General features: G+C 42.0%; 5 protein-coding genes across 8 annotated transcripts; 2 read left to right on the top strand and 3 right to left on the bottom strand.

Annotated features, from left to right (window-relative positions):
- Window positions 1-1,265: 1,265 nt before the first annotated feature.
- On the bottom strand, window positions 1,266-1,983 carry LOC135608102 (uncharacterized). The gene has a single exon (XM_065100571.1). It carries the CDS (start codon window positions 1,896-1,898, stop codon window positions 1,377-1,379), a length of 522 nt encoding a protein of 173 aa, XP_064956643.1. The 5' UTR covers window positions 1,899-1,983; the 3' UTR covers window positions 1,266-1,376.
- A 6,297-nt stretch (window positions 1,984-8,280) lies between these two features.
- Window positions 8,281-8,795, top strand: LOC103979054 (calcium-binding protein KRP1). The gene has a single exon (XM_009395072.3). The coding sequence runs from the start codon at window positions 8,375-8,377 to the stop codon at window positions 8,693-8,695; it is 321 nt and encodes a 106-aa protein (XP_009393347.1). The 5' UTR covers window positions 8,281-8,374; the 3' UTR covers window positions 8,696-8,795.
- Window positions 8,796-8,937: 142 nt separating this feature from the next.
- LOC103979567 (G-type lectin S-receptor-like serine/threonine-protein kinase At4g03230) lies at window positions 8,938-9,633 on the bottom strand. The gene is made up of 2 exons (XM_009395741.2): window positions 9,484-9,633; window positions 8,938-9,183 (listed from the first exon to the last, which is right to left on the bottom strand). The coding sequence occupies exons 1-2, from the start codon at window positions 9,631-9,633 to the stop codon at window positions 8,938-8,940; spliced, it is 396 nt and encodes a 131-aa protein (XP_009394016.2).
- A 315-nt stretch (window positions 9,634-9,948) lies between these two features.
- On the bottom strand, window positions 9,949-13,292 carry LOC135608101 (G-type lectin S-receptor-like serine/threonine-protein kinase At1g11330). Of its 3 annotated transcripts, XM_065100570.1 has the most exons (8): window positions 13,082-13,292; window positions 12,289-12,999; window positions 11,907-12,194; window positions 11,618-11,823; window positions 11,335-11,545; window positions 10,972-11,209; window positions 10,513-10,663; window positions 9,949-10,425 (listed from the first exon to the last, which is right to left on the bottom strand). In XM_065100570.1, the coding sequence occupies exons 3-8, from the start codon at window positions 11,953-11,955 to the stop codon at window positions 10,090-10,092; spliced, it is 1,191 nt and encodes a 396-aa protein (XP_064956642.1). In that variant the 5' UTR covers window positions 11,956-12,194; window positions 12,289-12,999; window positions 13,082-13,292; the 3' UTR covers window positions 9,949-10,089. The 3 variants fall into 3 exon arrangements, with proteins under 3 accessions (XP_064956642.1, XP_064956639.1, XP_064956640.1); XM_065100567.1 differs by having other exon boundaries at window positions 11,907-12,999; XM_065100568.1 differs by having other exon boundaries at window positions 11,907-13,292.
- A 569-nt stretch (window positions 13,293-13,861) lies between these two features.
- On the top strand, window positions 13,862-16,921 carry LOC103979056 (uncharacterized). 2 transcript variants are annotated; one of them, XM_009395077.3, is made up of 3 exons: window positions 13,862-14,644; window positions 15,058-15,223; window positions 15,287-16,921. In XM_009395077.3, exons 1-2 carry the CDS (start codon window positions 14,096-14,098, stop codon window positions 15,193-15,195), a joined length of 687 nt encoding a protein of 228 aa, XP_009393352.2. In that variant the 5' UTR covers window positions 13,862-14,095; the 3' UTR covers window positions 15,196-15,223; window positions 15,287-16,921. The 2 variants fall into 2 exon arrangements, with proteins under 2 accessions (XP_009393352.2, XP_009393351.2); XM_009395076.3 differs by having other exon boundaries at window positions 13,865-14,644; window positions 15,321-16,921.
- Window positions 16,922-17,837: the final 916 nt, after the last annotated feature.

Raw genomic sequence — 17,837 nt, 5'->3', positions numbered from 1 at the left:
TTGGCACAAAGCATTTCCAACATTTTATTCAATGCTTTCATGCTAAGGCAAAAAGAGGAAGAGAAAGTAGACTGAAAGGAAGAAAAATGCAAAGCATCTTCAATTCTTTTTCCTTGATTTTGCTTTTGGAATCCTTTCTTTGTCTACCGTAAACCTGGTTCAGTTAGAACACTTTGAACAAGAAGCACTTGCAAAGTCAAAAGGTGAAATTAACACCAAAAAAATGTCTTGAGCTATGTTTTCTTTGTTTACCATCAAAATAAACATTTTTTTCAAAATTAACTTGAAGCAAGCATCATGGAGATACATTAGCAGGACACACAGATATACGTTAAAATACTAAGATTTGGTGAGGACTTTTCTACAGACTTAAATCACTAAAACCACCAAGAACAAGAAGAAAAATCTTTATTAAACTAATATTTGAGTACTTGAATCCTACTTTCATGGGGAAAAAAATAGATTGTATTAATTATTTTGATGTGAGGAGATGCAGGGGATCCATTTGAAGCCTATCTGAAAATATTCAACAGAAAACAAATTACAGTCATCTACAGAGTACAACAAAAAGCAATTCAAACTCAATACGACATCAGAATTCAAACACAGCCAAGTTTGGACAATTTAATTGCAGAAAATGTTTCACTTGGATGAAACCCACAGCCACAACTCATGTCACACAACTCAGATAAGTAAATAGCATCATATTATAGCACTCTTCAATTCACAAAGTCAGTATTTGCAATTGAATACAGTATATTTTGGAATCAACAAACAAATCAGAAAGAATTAAACTGAAATCTGTAGATCAAAGCAACAAACAAGAAGGAGATCCAACTATCGAAGAAGAGTCCAATCTTCTTGGTAAAGGAAATCAAGGACTGACATTGAGTTGCAGCAGAGGTACAGGATTTAACAGCAGAGTTATCATTAGACAATGAATCCCCAAATCAACTATATTCAAAACCAAAATTGGAAGACCAAATCAAGATGAAGACCTGTTTCATCTAGAAATGACTCTCTTCCACCATTTAGAATCCATGCAACCCAGCAGAGAAAAAAGAGACTATATTACTTCAGCACAAATTCAAAATCAAGATTGCATCTTTAAGACTTCTCCGATCTCCGTCCCAATTCTCTCTTTCCCTTCTATGGCCAAGTGGTAGCAACTACGACAGCTGCTATTGGCCTCTCATCTGATTTTAATTACTCAACAAGCAAGCTCTTTAAACAGAGAAGATGAAATCACTCAAACAATAAATAGGTTATGAGGCAAGAGAAAAAGCACTACTAGAACAGAAACAGCAATCCTGTTATCATTTACAATCGACCCGGAAGACAGGAACAGAGACTATATGTTCACCTCAAGACCTTCATCAAAAACCCATCTTTAGTGGTTGGTCACCACCTCTGGGGCCGGAAAGCCCTTCCCCTTCCTCGCCCGTGCTGCAGTCCGGTGGGGACTCGAAGAGGGAGAGGGAGAGCTGCTTGTGGGCGAGGCCGATGTCGAAGAGGATGACGCCCGAGGAGGGGTCGGAGACGAGGATCTCGCGAACGGGGAGCCAGAGGAAGAGCTCCTCCTGGGAGACGCCGACCAGGGCGCGGAGGCCGCCGTAGGTGAGATTGGCCCGGACCACGCTGTCGAAGAGGACCATTCCATCGAACCGGGCATAGCAGGGGCGGCCGAGCCGGACCTCGAGCTGGCCGGACGGCCGATCCAGGGTGTAGGAATCGACCTCCCGGGGGAGGAGCCCCCCGGGCAGGCCGTAAGCGCGGAGGAGGTCGTGGATGGAACTGGCGGCAGAAGACGACGTGAAGGAGGAGGCAGCGGCGACGGCCCCGAAGGGGAGGAGGAGCGCCGCAAGCCCTAGAAACCCTAGAAGAAGGGAATTGGCCATGGTAGAGAGAGGGGCGAATGATTTGTGTGCGCGCAAGGGCGAAGAAAAGAGCGACCTTTTTCACTGTTTCTACTACTTTCCACAGAAACCAAAGCTTTTATTCCCATTTCTAATTTCGTTTTTAAAGAAAAAAAGGAAATTATAAATTGGAGAAACCGAAACCCCTTTTATTTCTAACAAAAGGAAATTAGTAATTAGAAATTAGAAATCTTCATTAAAAAAAATACTCAGATTATAATACAAATAATTTTATGAAATCTCAAAATCTAAAATAAAATCGATAATTAAGATCAGAAGGAATTTAAACTAATTAGAATTAGGTTATTATAATTAAATATTTCACATGAATAATACGTGACTCTTTTTTAGAGACATTATGATGCATTCAAAGCGAAGCCCATGAAATTTCTAATTGAACTTAATTATGAATTAATGCTTGTTTAGTTAAACTTAACCAACTAATTTGGTCTTTCACATGAGGAATATATTGTTATGATGTTTCCCCTTTTACAATAATAAGCACGTATTTATGACATAAGATTTTATAATAACAATATTTTAATTAAGATTGGTGGGAATTTATACTAATTAAATTACTTATACGAATCAAAGGCTTAATTTAATATGGCTTAATAAAAGTAGAATTATAGCATCTCTCATGCAATAAATGAACACATACTGCATTAATTGTTCTGATGATTTGAACTCATGTGTTGGAATTGGACTTGGGAGCGTCGTCTGCAGAGTCACGATTTTGGAGTGGGGAAGGAACACAAAACGGATGTGGCAGCAGCCACGTCTGTGCTTGTTGTCATCAGTTTGTCTGCCTCGAAAGCTCGGAGCAAACGTAACCCTAAACTCAAGCCTAGTCATCCCCCTTCCATCTCACTCATCAGCCTTTGTCGTGCTCAAAAAATATCTTAGCTTTGAGAATTTCTCATAAAGTATCTAAATTTAAAAAAATATATTATAAAATATTATTTTTAAAATGATCATTTTATTCTTGACTCATCGTAATCTCTACCTTACATCATTGTCGTTGAAGAAGAGGCGAGAGTCGTTGTCATCGCTCATGGTCATGCATTAAGGACTTGCTGTACATAATTTTCATCATTATCACCTGAAGCTCTCGTGGGATGACTTATTGTTACTACTCGTAACCTTAAATATGAGCTTGGTCGTTGCTTTCCATCTCACTCATAGCTCTTATTTGCATGGGTAAGTCTGATGGGGTCGGTAGGGTTTGCAGACATGATGATTATCATATACCCTCCTTCCTTGCACTGAGTGTCACGAGTGAACACAATAATAATAATATAAAATTATTATTTATAAAAAAAAATTAAGTTTTTTTAAATTCAGTTCTATCCTAACATCAAAAACAACTTTTTTACCATCATAAATATTTTACTTCAAAAAACAAAAAGAGTTTATTTGAGAAAGAGAAGTGTTAAATGACCTCCACTCATTAAGCATTTTTCTACCATTAATATTGTTAAATGAAGGAAATATTCCATTACCCACACACTGCTCTTTGTTGCTACAAAATATATCTCATATAATTCACTCATGAAGAACAAATAATTCACTCACTCACCAAATTACTCCTTTAGATTCCCATATAAATGAATGCCACTATTTGTTGGTGTGATTTTCTTTTCTCGATAACATATTCAAAAGCGAAGCCAATAATTCCAATATCATAACATAAAGCTCTCATTAATTAGACTAAATTAATTACTGATTACACTATTTTCCATAATTTCCATTATTTTGATCATACAATCGAAACTTTGAGATTCGTGTAATCAAATGAACCCAACCGAACGGTGCATTCTTCATGTCCATCTAAAGGAATTTACATCCGCCGAATCTTCTCTTTCTACTTCTTGTTTTGCGATGGTTGAAACGGATGAGCTCTCTTCCAACGTTCTGCCGTTGGTGCGCACGGAGGATTGCGATGGCGGAGTAAGGAGGCCTTCGTCCTCCGGGCTTTGCACATGGCGCCGATGAGGGGCCTAAAGTTCAGAGTTTTGTTGGGTCCCAAATGTGGGATGGAATAAACTCCTCGGAGGTGATTCTGTCTCGCGACGTGCACTATTTGCTCTCCTCTGGGAAGCTGCAAGAGAAAACCGTCTTCCGGCTGCTGGAGTTCAAGTGGACGGTCCAGTGAGTCTTCAATTTTTCGATTGCAATCTATTAATTTCTCGAGTCTCCTTAATCCTCTAAAAAAGGATTGAGATGGGAGGTAGATTAGGTCATGAATTATCGATGGTTGATTCCCTTTGGTCATCTTTGATAGGGCCTACCGAATTAGGTTAGAACTATGCAATTTCATTGATGTAGGATCAAGACTAACATGTTCTTGAGATGAAACAATGTTGTAACTTTGATATGGTCACCAATGTGCCGCTGAGGAAGCAACACTGTCCAGTTATCTGTTCCTGTAAGGATGTGAAGTATTGTTTTCTAGTATTTTTGGTGTAGTAAAATGTGTGTAATCGATGACAAGTTTTTAATTTCTCTCAGAATTTTAGTTGCTTTTGATGTTGATGCTATCTATTGCCAATTACATGTATGGATTGCTTTACTTTGTGTAAATTTTCAATGATTGTTTGTTAAATCCTCTTCTTGCTGCAATTTTTACTTTTATTTGTTGCGGTATGCTCTAAACTTTTCTTCATCGGCAGTAGGGCTATAATCTCGCAAGATATTGAGATCCTAGATGAAATTTTTTATTTTTCCGACTTCACACTCCCGAGCACTTTGAGCTGTCATCTTGATGATTCTACACCCATAGAACCATCTCAAGAAACTTAAGATGAACGCACTGCAAATATCTATTCGTTCTCTTATACTACTGTTGTGGCTGAGTCATTTATCACAGGAGAGAAACATTCTCTAAATGCTAGTAATGTAGATGAACATGAACATGAAGAACTTGATAATGGATTTTTAGCTGGTTCAATAAGACCTGATGCAGAGAATTATGGCCTTTCCTCTGGAGTGCTATGGGACATACTAAATGGGAAGCATCATGCCTTGCCTGTTCTTCAAGTTTGTGATTGCTTCATAGATTATTAGGGAAACCAAATGCTGGTGCTCAGCGACGGAGATCATAAAGAGTTAGTACTGCTTGTTCCTCAGTCGAAGCATCTCATCCTGAAAAGGGTGACATTGTTCAGGTACTTGAATACTTCTGTTTGAATGTATGTTCCATCAGCAAGTTTCTGAACATCCTATGCTCTGCTTATTTTGGATTTCATATTATACACTGTATTTTTTGGTTTTGGAAATTTATATTGTTGATTTCATCAAATTAATTTTTGTCGGTAGGAAGGGATGACCTGAGGGTATAATCACTTTCAATGATTGCATTATCTACTTGAGGTTACTGATGAAGAATTAGAAAGACAAACTAGACAAGTGAACAGTTTAGGATACACTAACACCAGAGTTAACAAAAAAAGGAAAAAAAAAGGATAGAAGAGCATAAATCATAAAATTACTATCATTTTCTTGCATAAATAGTTGTTGCTTGAAAGTGTTTTTTTTTCCTACCTTGTTTCATCAATAAGTAATACAAATATATGCTTTGTAGACCTAAATAATTTGATAAAGAACTCTATGGTTAAGCAAGGGATGTTATATTCTTAGAAGAAAGATAAATCCATTAGTGAAATATGGAAGTTGTAATACAAACAACATAAAATTAGTACAGATTATGTATGAAAACAACTTGACTAGCAGAATTTTTTATGGCCATGTCATGATATATGGAAAAACTAAACTAGTCGTGGTAGAATTTATTTACCAGATGAGAATTTTATTGTGATACTTCTCAAAGTTGCAAATGACTAGTTGCTTGATAATTTTTGACAAACTCTACTTCTATTTTAAGGCCTTGCAGATCTGTTATCTGTATCACAGAAAATTCAAGAAAGACTTGGAAAACAGTACTTCATAAATTTAATTGATAATGTTTCAGAGTTCTGGAATGTAAATACAGAATTGATTTGGTTGATTATATTACAGAATTCTATCTAAAATTTATACCATTAATTTGATTGATTGTGACAGAGTCATTGAGTGCTCTAAATAAACCATTCAAGCAAGAGTCTTGGATCAATGTTCCTGTCTTCCATAGTTACTGTCACTTCTGCTTCTAGTTTGGTTTTCCTAATTATATTCACTTTCTTTGTTGCAGGTATACTATCATAATCGGAATGGATTTTATAGGTTACATTGCAGAAATCATGAACCTGAAACCCTTAATTGAGGATGCAATGGATAACCCAATTCCTTCAGAGGAGCTTCTCCATATGCACCCTTATTCTTCTTATCTTGGTGATCAACTCAATGTATCTTGTCCAATGCCCAGCACTGCCGACTACTTCTCGATAACACCATCTTATCCGCTTCAATCGAGCAATGCTTATGCAGATTTAACGTATCCCAATTATCCTTTATATGATAGCCATCAGCCACATCCATGGCATTTGTATCCACAGACGGAAGCAAACAGAGATTATGTCTTAGGGATGGCTCAACAGATAGAGCAGCTTCATTTTGAGCTGCAGAACTGAGGTCAGAGCTGCACTCGATCTGTGACAGCCATAAATTATAGATGGTACATGTTGATCGAAGATGAAAGAAGACATGACTAACCTTGAAGACCAGGTCTGATTCTTTTTTTTGTTCTTTTAGCTTAGCTGAAGTTTCAGAATTATGTTTCATCTTTTCCTCATTAGTTTCTTTTTCTTTTGATTTGCTCTCTTTCAGGTTTAGTTGTTACAGAAGGAAGTCGACGAAAAACTTACATCGGTCAAATAGGCCGTGAAGAATATATCAGAGAATTGAAAATAGAGAATTTTTTGAAAATTTGGCACCGAAAATGTACTCTCGCATCGCAAACTGTCTTATCACACTGATTTTTATTTTTTATTTTTTTAGGATATATTATCAGGCAATTGTTGTGAACTTGGATGTATCAAAACCGTTTCAGAATTTCATTTACCATGATCAAGGGTACTAAATTTACTTTGTAGAATATTTCATTTACATGAAAATTGAATTTTGAAGAACATGATAAAGAAAAAAGAAACACTTTGATCTCTGAATAATCAATGGAAAAGTATTTCGAAGAATATTTTCCATACTGAAATGATGGATCTGATTGACTGAGCTCTAATTTTGAGTCCCATTGGGGAGGAAATCATAGTAATAGTAGATTGGATTGCCATCAAAATGTTTGCATCAGTTGTTCACCTCTGCTGGTGATAAGATGACGTTTTGAATCGAAATCTCACAGATTGATCATCATATGCATTGAAAAAGTCAACAAAAATTGCTTTGACCGACCAAAAAACACGGCCTGGGAAAACAAGATTCTATCTCTCATCAACCTATCTGTGTCCGTGTCTCTGACATCTTCTTATTCAACTCCCACTTCATTCATTCTTTGACTTCGAACTAAGTTGACCGCCAAAGTCAACCCCGCTCCAAAACCAGCATTATTTTGGAGATCCGAATGACTGTTCTCTCCGGTGTGCATCAATTCCTCAGCATCTATCATGAAGCTTCATGCGGAAGTCTTATCGTCCCCATCGCGTTCCCTATGCCGGGGGCAGCTTTGAAGTTTCACGCTGGCTTTTGACTCTGTCACCACTGCTTACCTAGTCAAAAGCTTGTGCATTAAGGCATCGGTCCGAAACCTACTTACTTGGATCGGCTTAACCGAGAAGAAACTGTTGAAACAACAGTCTCATTTTATGTTCCTATTAAAACATCTAAAAACATAAAATAAAAGTAGCTCAGTGGAAAATAATATATTGTGTTTCCAGCAGAATCATCAGAGTATTTTCCTTTCGTCCTTTTTGACCGGAGTGGACATTTGTCAGGGTTGACGGTGACGTGTTCCATCCTTCGTTCTTCCCGCCAACGAAAGCGTATGGTTTCAGATACCACCAAAGCGTCAGTTCCACATCGACTCATGCGTCATGACTCACGTCACGGATAACTGGGACCCTTTGGTGGGCCCAACCAGATTCTTACAGTTGCTTGGCGCACAAGGTGGAGACACGCCCGGGTTGGTGGGTCGGTGCGATCGGAGGACGCGCGCCCAATTCCGCACCCGCACTTCTCTTTCTTTTTTGGGGAGATCGGACACGCGTCGTCATCTCACGAAATGGATTGGCCAATCCGACGGCATCGGCATCACGCCATCGTTCTCCTCCCCCGTCGCGCCCTGTCTTCGTCTATCTCTGTCTTATCCCAGCTCATTCCGTGTCTGAACTCGGCTGTCATCCGCTCTCGGTGGCCTCAGCTTCCTCGAAGGTATCCAATCCATAACTAAGCTCCTATATTTAATGCTCCCACCCCCACCAAATCTCCATACGCCATCGACCCCCACCTCGTCTTCCTCTTCTTCTCTGCCCTACGGTGTGCTTTCGATCGATCGATCGAATCCATCTCCCATGGCGGCGCGGCGGCAACCAGTGGAGTTCGAGGACTTCCTCCCCCTCATGGTGGAGAAGCTGGGCGAGGAAGGCCTCATGGAGGAGCTCTCCAACGGCTTTCGCCTACTCATGGACCCTCGCCGGGGGCTCATCACCTTCGACAGCCTCAAGCGCAACGCCGCGCTGCTGGGCCTGGGCGCCCTGGGGGACGACGACCTCCGCGCCATGCTGCGCGAGGGCGACTCCGACGGCGATGGCGCGCTCAGCCAGTGGGAGTTCTGCGTCCTCATGGTCCGCCTCAGCCCCGACCTGATGGACCACCATGCCTTCGCCGCTTGATTCATGAGCTAGTTCTCACTATTCGATTTGTCTCCCTCTTCCTCTTCCTCCTCATGTTGATGTTCATATGATAATGGAATCGGAAATTGACATTTATTTATACGGTAAAAGAAGCTCCTTAAGATCTCGGTGAATTATCCTGAGCCTTGAATCCTGGTGAAGGTAGAGAAGTGCTCGAGCAATCCCCTTGATTATGCTGAATCGCCTGCCCCAGTCAAGCTTTGTCTTCTGTGTTGGATCTGTCAAGAATGATCGACAGAGTGAGCCATCTTAAGGAACAGACCAAAGAGGAACAAGTCCAAGCTTTTGTTGGGCATGTACTCATAATAGACCAGGAGCTTCTCTTCGCCATGGATGCAGCAGCCAAGTTCCTGTGCTGTAGCTTGGTGATCAGAACGACCTGTCTTGAACTCCATTACTACACCTTGCCTGGATCTTCCACTAACAAGTCTTTTGACAGCAATTTCTTGTCCCCCAGGAAGCTTACCCTGAGAACATGATGCTGTCTTAGTAACAAGCAACACATCTGATGAACAGTTTCTTTCATTAACTGATCAGGGTGTTACATTAGATCATACAAAGGCGAGCACGAAATCTAATCAGAAACAGGACAATGAACAGACACAAATAATGATTAGATACCAATCATGATCTTCATGCATGTGTTTGTTTTAGATAGGGTGAAAACAACTGTTACCATTTGCGTGTGATTCATATTAAACAATCGAAACATGCAAATCAAGTTTGATGTTTAAGATATTTCTATGGATTCAGGTCTCATGCTTCACCTTGTAATCTATGCCAAGCCCTCCTTTTCCAAGCTTATTTGAATCAGAGAAGCTGTTGGTGGCAAACAGTATGTCCTCAGGCTTCATCAATGGAAGTTCCAAACCTTGATCAGACTCCCCAGCTTCCACAAATCCTTTCGAGCCAGCCATGTTCTTCTACTCACAGTCTCCACTCCGATGCTTAAATCTACCTAAGCAGGTAATCGAGATAGTTAGATTGTTCCTTCGTCGTATCTTTATAAATCAATCTTAATTTTATCCGTAGAACTAATCGAAATGTTACATCCCTTGGATCCTCAAAAACATAACTTATTATATCGATTGAATCTTCATCCATGTCAACAATCTTCGTAAGACAATAACTTGCTAGTATTTTCGGAAGAGGCAATTCTCCTTCATACGTCCTATTCGAATATTTGATGATTTGATCTAATCTTTTTCCTTCAAAAAAAAAAAAAACTACAGTAGAACAAGAAAACTCATGTATTAATCTTGAGGCTCAACATGTTTTTGGATTTTACACCCTCCACTTCATTCATCATATGGCAACACCTCTACTTCTATGTAACAGCAAACATCTTAACGGCGATATAATTGGATTACAATTCAAGCACTGAGCAGCTGCATCTTCCCAGCATCACAAGAACAGCTCACAACTGGAAGATCACCCTGAGAGGATATCCGCTTGCTGTCATCCATGGATGAAATGGATGTCGTGGGGCTTCTCCCTGCAAAGAATGCAACCTGCTTCGGCTCGGGAAGATTAATGTCACCATTGAGCACTGCGACAACGACTGACATGGTTGGCCTATCTACTGGTAGTTCTTGCACACATAGAAGTCCCAGTTTGATGCATCTCATCACTTCCTCTTGGCTCCATGAGTCTCCTAATGATGGATCTATCAACTCCACCACTCTGTTCTCCTTCCATAATGTCCAAGCCTGCACTCTCCAGTGCAGTTCGATCACATAAATTTCAATGATCAACAAGTAAAACTAGAAGAAGAGAAGAATTGCATATGTCCTTACATATCCTAGAAGGTTCAGAGCTAGATCTTCATCAAGGAAGTAGTTGTTCCTCTTGCCACTGACCACCTCCAAAAGCAGGACACCAAAACTGAAAACATCAGATTTCTCGGAAATTTGCCCTTCCATTGCGTACTCCGGGGACATGTAGCCACTGCATTCATGTAACACCCCTTTAGTCAAGAACTCAAGTCGGAGATGTGATAGATTGGAATTAAGAATTTTGGGCATATTAGAACCGACATAATATCGAGCCGGAATAGGAATCAATGGAACTAGAGTCACATAGAGACATACTAGGCTAATCTTACTTAAACTGATTTATAAAGGCTTGATCTAGGCATAAGTATTTTGGATCGTAACATCAGTTTCAATCATGACAATTAAACTGTTTTCGGCACACGATCAATTGGTGTTCTTTGCTTCACATGGTTGTAATCAAGAATGGTTTTGCAGACTTACATTGTTCCAACTACTCTATCAGTTCTTGCTAGAATCTGGTCATCATGGAGTATGCGTGCCATGCCGAAATCTGATATCTTGGGGTTAAAATTCTGGTCCAGCAGAACGTTGCTTGCTTTCAGGTCTCGATGCATAATCTTCAATCTACAATCTCGGTGCAGGTAGAGCAATCCTCGGGCAATCCCTTCGATGATATTGAAACGCTTGGTCCAGTCTAAAAGCCTGCTCTTGGATGCATCTACGTAACATGTCGATCAGTATCTAAAGATTAGTTTCCTACGGATGCAAATGCTCATCGATCAAGCATTTCTAGTCATCAAATTGAGGTAGTATTATGTGTTGCCCCTCGACAAATCAACTGACCGAAGAGGAAGGCATCCAAGCTTTTGTTGGGCATGAACTCGTAGATGAGAAGCTTTTCATCTCCATGAACGCAGCATCCCAAAAGCCTAACCAAGTTCCTGTGTTGGAGTTTTGATATCAGCTCCACCTCATTCTTGAACTCCCTCGAGCCCTGCCCAGACTTCTTGGACAGCCTCTTCACTGCTATCTCTTGGCCATCGTGGAGCTTCCCCTGGTCAGCCATGGCACCCCTTGTGTCATGATCAAGCTCAAATCGAGTTATCATCGAGAAAAGAGGAATTACCTTGTAGACTGGACCGTACCCTCCTTCTCCGAGTTTGTTTTCATTGCTGAAGATCCCTGTCGCTGCCAAAATTGTGTTCAGATCATATAAAGCGGAGACTAGTCCTTCTCCAGACACTATCTCGTTCTCAAGCGAAACCGAAGGTGAAGGAAGATCTAGTGGTGTTGGCACACCATCGATGCTTGCTTCTTCAGCTCTTCTTCTTGCTGTCACAGAACAAATCAGTCTGATATCAACAAGGAAAGGTCTCTTGCGTGACCTTGCAAAGTGGCAGTGTAGATGGAGTTACCTATTCGTTTCTTCAAGAACTTGATCAACAAGTATGTGCAGAGGGACATCTCGTTGAATTCCTAGCAGAGGCTGAAGAAGATATGCCTCTCACTCGATTTGTCCTCCTCCAACCAAGACGATCCTTATAAACACTCGAACAATTACAGTCTTTTTCTGTTTGCAGTCAATATGGATGGCTGTAAAATACTGCCATGAACGGAATGACTTTGGCATAAGAAAGGCATTTGATGACCCATCAGCAGCTTCAAACTTGTAGACTACGATATTGACAATGCTGCATCCATCACTGTCTCCCAATGAGATGAGATCTGTTTGTGAGTAACGAAGAAAGAGCCTGAATGAATGATAACGTCGAGAGGTAGAAGAGTAGAGACTTTGACCTCCGTGACATTAATTTGCGCGTGTCGTGGACGAAGAAAATTCAAGTCAACTTCATGGTTCTGGCAATTTCCATGCAACCAAGGAATCAAACAAAATCGTGTGGAACAACCCCGCACCAAACACTGCCCCGAATAGGATGTGTGCCAAAAGAAGAAGGAGATCTTTGGGTGTATGGCACTCTGCTAGGGATGTTGCAGCAACAGCCTGGTGTCTCTCCTACCTCGAGGAGGTAACATGAACCTGAAGCGTCTTCATCCTCCTCATCCACTTAGGAGTTGCAACAGACAAGTTCTCCACACTCCATCTGCACCAATCATACATGATAACAAGTTGTTTGTTTCTTGCTAGAATTACTCTGCAATCAATGCAATGTTGTTCGTCATACGAGCAAATGGATAGAACTAGATAGAGTCAGATCCTGCTTAGCCATTCGTGAAATGTTCAACTTGCTGCTATCGAGCATTCCCATCCATGTGGATCGATTCCGTGGGCTTTTCTCCTTGCCAATATATGTTCATGGCTCACATAGGAATCGATTCCATGCCACCGGATTCATTCACAGGTGAATCTCAACCAAGGTTTTGAAGAAGTCAACATAGACCTGTAATAATGCCTATCGAAGACCATCGCACAGTCACGGAGAGAAGTTCTCTGAAATCGCAGACAACCACACACAACACAAACTAAAAATGCTCCTTCTTTTCTCTTCCCTGATGAAGACCACGTGATTTATGATGAGATTAGGGTGAGGCAGGTACTGATGCAGATGGAACACCCCGGCGGAAGACATACCTCCTCAGCGCCGTCGCCGTCGCCGTCGCCGTCGCCGTCATCTTTATTCTGAGCCATCCACAGCCAGGTATTCTTCCCAGTCCAGGTTCAAAGCCGTGCCTTCACCCTCCTCCTCAGCCCTCCGTCCGTCCCATTCATCTCTTTGTACTCACTCCGGACGCCCATGCTTTCGTGTCACAACAAGAGCTCATCGCCATCGCCATCGTCGCCGTACTTCCGACGCCACATCTTTCCCCACGCGCCCTCCGATTACGATCGGACGGCGGAGGGAACCGAGGAGGGCGAACCGACACGTGTGACAGGATCGGATCTTCGGAGGATCGCATCTTCGATTCGTGGCTGGAGAAAGGCGTCCGTGCCTCGGCAAATATCCGCCGTCCGTTTCTGTGGGATACAAAAGGCAATTCTGTGGGCTGAAACAGGCGGCTTTGGAGATGGCCGGTAAGCGGTAAGCGCCCGCGTCGGCGGAGCGCACCTGATCCCCCAAGTCTGAACAGGAGCGGACCCCGCATGGTGACTCAGATGTCTCCACGTGGAGCAGCGAACAAAGGACCCAAGGGACGGTCAGGCATAGGAGGCGCGGTCCTGAATCACGTGGGCAGGGGCGAAGGCGGGCGCCACGCTGATGCGCCCTGATTCGTGCGTGAAGTAATAGCCGAAGGATGACGGCCGTGATCGGTTCCCGGTGGAGTTTAAATGACGAAGTTACCCCGGTGCGTGTTCCATTGTGAATCAGGTCACCACCGGCCATGGCGATGAATCGAGTTCCAAGATCTAATTTATAGTGGTAGGGGTGTCGAGAGCGGCCGCAAGTAAGTCTACGACGGTGAGCGGATCTCCAAGGCGATAAAATAAAGTGACACGTAAAGTATTTATCAGTAATTTCTGTTCTTTTTTGACTCACTGAAATAATAAGACCGGCAGAAGGAAGCGGAGGAGAAAGAACCGAGGAAGAGGAGAAACGAATTGAAGGCGCAGGTGGGACCGAGAGGAGATCTATCGAGAAGGGGAGGGATGGGGGTGAAGCAGTGCGAGCTGTGCGATCGGCCGGCGAGGATGCTGTGTGAGTCGGACCAGGCGAGCCTGTGCTGGGAGTGCGATGCCAGGGTCCACGGCGCCAATTTCCTGGTGGCACGCCACACCAGATGCCTCCTCTGCCGGAGCTGCCAGTCGCCCACGCCATGGCGGGCGGAAGGTGCCAGACTGGGCCCCACCGTCACCGTCTGCGAGCGGTGTGCCGCTGCCGATGGCGCGGAGGACGGCGACGGAGGCCAGGGGAAAGGATGCGGCGTTGACGACGAGGGGGGAGAGGGGAAAGAGGAAGAACGGGAGGTGGATGAGGACGATGACGAAGAGGACGATGGAGAGGAGGATACGGACGCGGACGCGGACGAGGACGAGGGGGACGACGACGACGACGAGGGGGAGAACCAGGTGGTGCCGTGGTCGATGACGCCGCCCCCTGTGGCCAGCTCGTCGAGCGGCGAGGAGTCGGGTCGGATGGGGAATGGCGGTGGCTTCTTGAAGCGGATGCGGGAGAATGTCGATCTCGGCGTCTCACAGGTAAATCAGTCGTCTTCCACCTCTCTCTACGATTTAGACAACATGATTCAAGAACATCCATTCCTCAATATCTAAATCTGTGATCTGCATCATGTCTAATTTCGTCCACTATTTGGCCTTCAATTCAGACAAAAGTTTGATCCTTTCCCCATCTTAATCGATAGCCTTGAAGAAAGATACTAAATTCTCTCGATTAAATTGTGTCTTCTAGCTTCAAACCTACGAAAAAAGAGCAAGTTTTTTGAATTTTGATTGGCAAAAACTGCAATCTTCCCATAAAATTTCCGCTTTTAAAGAGCAAATATGAATCTGAACCCTAAATCTGCTGCTGATATCGAGTCACCCATCCCGAATCTTCCATCATGTCACATCATTTGCACAAAAGGGAAGAATAATGCACGAATGGATGACAGGAGGCGACCTATCGCGCATTGACCCCCGCGGCGGCAAACGACGAGGCCACCTCCTTCGGTTCCGCCTCCCGGTCCTCCAATGACCGCAAGAGACCTGCCCTTCTCCGCCCCAGCACCGCCGAGCCATCGGTCTCATGAGTCCGCCTCCTGTCTTCCTCCGATCCAAGTGAGTTCAGCACCTTGTAGTGATCAAAGTCTCATCATTTACATCCTTGAATTCTGTTCTTAGGACTAATTATTCCCAAAATCCCATCATTTTGGAGACGCAAATCGACACGAGGATCGAGAAGATTAGACTGCAGTGTGCAGCTAGCTAACTACAGAGTGTTATGATGAGCTAACTCAAAAGACTAGTCATGGTAGACACCTTATAGATCGATCCTCTCTAGGTTTGAACTCGGCAGATCTCAGGGGGTTGCAGAACTTAATCACTGAAGTGCTATTTTTCTTCTGGTTCACTGGATTTCAGCAGTTATATCACAGATCATACATGTTGTTGGATTCATTTCTATCAAAACAGTATGATGCATCAGGAGTTCTTCCTTGATTTCTACCATAACAAGTATAACAAGTTTCAGTAAGATTTATCAGCTATGAACATCACCACAGTGAGCAGCTGCGTGCTATCAGGGAATACACATGCAGACGAGTACTGCGAAGGATGCTGCAGGTGCTGCTTCATCAGTGAAGAAACAGCTCTAATATGCTGGTCCTTGTTAGAATAACAAGCTACAGAAGTTGGCTTGGCCAGTGGTTACTGTCCCTCTTCATCTTGGAGAGGTTCCATGACTGAAACTTTGAGTTGTTTCAGGTATCTGACATGAGTAATTCAACCTAGGTAGAGGATCACTGCTACTTCTACTTCCAAAAAAGAGTCAGATAACCCAAATTTTGTGCCAACAATAAGATAGCAACCACAGCTCTGACAGTCTCACAAATTCAAAGGAGATAAACAATGCGTAGCCCATGATTCTCTCGACATTGGCCAGTGAGAAGAACTCTTGAAATCAGAGCTTAATTTCTCCTTCCTGCAATATCCTTTAAGTAGAGTCATGAATTTTCCATGTGTTTGTGTGTGAAGGGAGAGTGATGATATTATATAATCCAAGACAAGGGACATGAGCCTGCCTACACGCTGAGAAGAAAGAAATGCCTGTTACAAATAGAGATTTCTTGCAGATCTAGAAAACAATGTTCTTTTCTCTATTTGAAGAATGATTTTGTCCTTGAAGATATCAGATATGAACTCTGAGATCAACAAGCAAGTTTAGTTTGGTCATCAGTGACAAGTTGGAGCACTCTCTACATCCTTGAACAGTCCAGCACTAGACCAATTCCCCATAAGCTTATTGGTCAAACACTTTATGGGGGATATCTTCACAATAGTTGCTGAATGTCAATTTCCAGACACAGGAAGCTCTCTTTTCCTTGTATCTAATCTTTGAAGAAAAGGCCCATCTTATCTTCTCTACCAGCCTAAACTACTGATGATTGCAACTGCTCTATCAGATGCTTGTGTGATAAATCCAAACCGGCCAATTTGTCTTGAAGCAGCCATCGCTCTCTAAGAAAACCCTGTTTTCTTTGATTTCACTATCCGGCTTACAAATGAGAATGATATTGCTGACAGAAACTTGGACTTCTTTTCCATGAATGAATGAGTTGCTTCATTCCTTCTGCTGGAGAATGATCTGTGTATGGTTGGAAGACTCTCTCTTTTACCCATAAGGAAAATTCACATCTCACTTAGTTAAAAACCATGTCTCTTATTATCTTTCTTACTCTTAATCTGTCATGTTTTATTCTGATGTGAAGATTAATGAATTCAGAAGGGGAAGAAAAAAAGAACTGTCGCCTTGGATCATTTTCTTTTTGTGATATTTCAGATCATTTTCATTGATAAGCAGCAATTTTTTTAACCATTACTGGTGGAATGATGAACTCTAGAAGCTGAAAACTGTTCTCTCTATTCTCTAGTAAATGTCCAACTCTATAAATCTATATATAAATTCCATGTGAAAATGAAGTAAGGTTACTCAAATGTGACATCAATATGATGGGAATCTGACGTTATTGTACTTTGCATTGTTTGGCAGTGCTCACCTAACGTGGAAATGTTTGATTATGAATCTTAATCATCAGATGATATGATGAAATTGGAAACAAGATTAGAAATTGTTTCTTAATTTCTCACTTTTTATGCTTATATTATAAGAATTAATACTGACGTGCCAGTAAAATACAAGTAATACGAGTAATGCTTTTGGGCGGCAAACCCCATACCTCGTGGTTGGACCACTCAGGTTGACTTTTGTCGACGACAGGCGTTTTACCTCCACCATCTGGTAAACGCGATCTTATCACTTCCCAAAGTCAACGGTTTTATATTTATTATTATTATTATTATTCTTATTATTATTTAGGCCGATGACTATCCACTAGAGGTGGGATGCCTATCACTGGAGTCCGGTCACCGTCGGTGAAGGAACTCAAAACCAAACCCATCAATTCTTGAGCCAAATGTAATTGAAAATAATATATTTATCCCTACAAAATTTATTATAAATCTTATGTCCCTCCAAAAAGTAAATGAATGTCTTCAAAAATAAATTCCTCTCCTTCACATCCTTCATCAACCACCATTAATTATAATTATTTAGTATATCCTACAATCATAATATATTTACCGGGTACTAAAATAACTAGGACTTATATAAAAGGTGACATGGTGAACAAAGATTAATTATACATGAATTTCTTTAGGTTTTGCAAGGAAGATA

Source organism: Musa acuminata, chromosome BXJ2-3 (assembly GCF_036884655.1).
Source record: "Musa acuminata AAA Group cultivar baxijiao chromosome BXJ2-3, Cavendish_Baxijiao_AAA, whole genome shotgun sequence".
NCBI lineage: Eukaryota > Viridiplantae > Streptophyta > Magnoliopsida > Zingiberales > Musaceae > Musa > Musa acuminata.
This window is presented reverse-complemented; position numbering and strand designations above follow the sequence as displayed.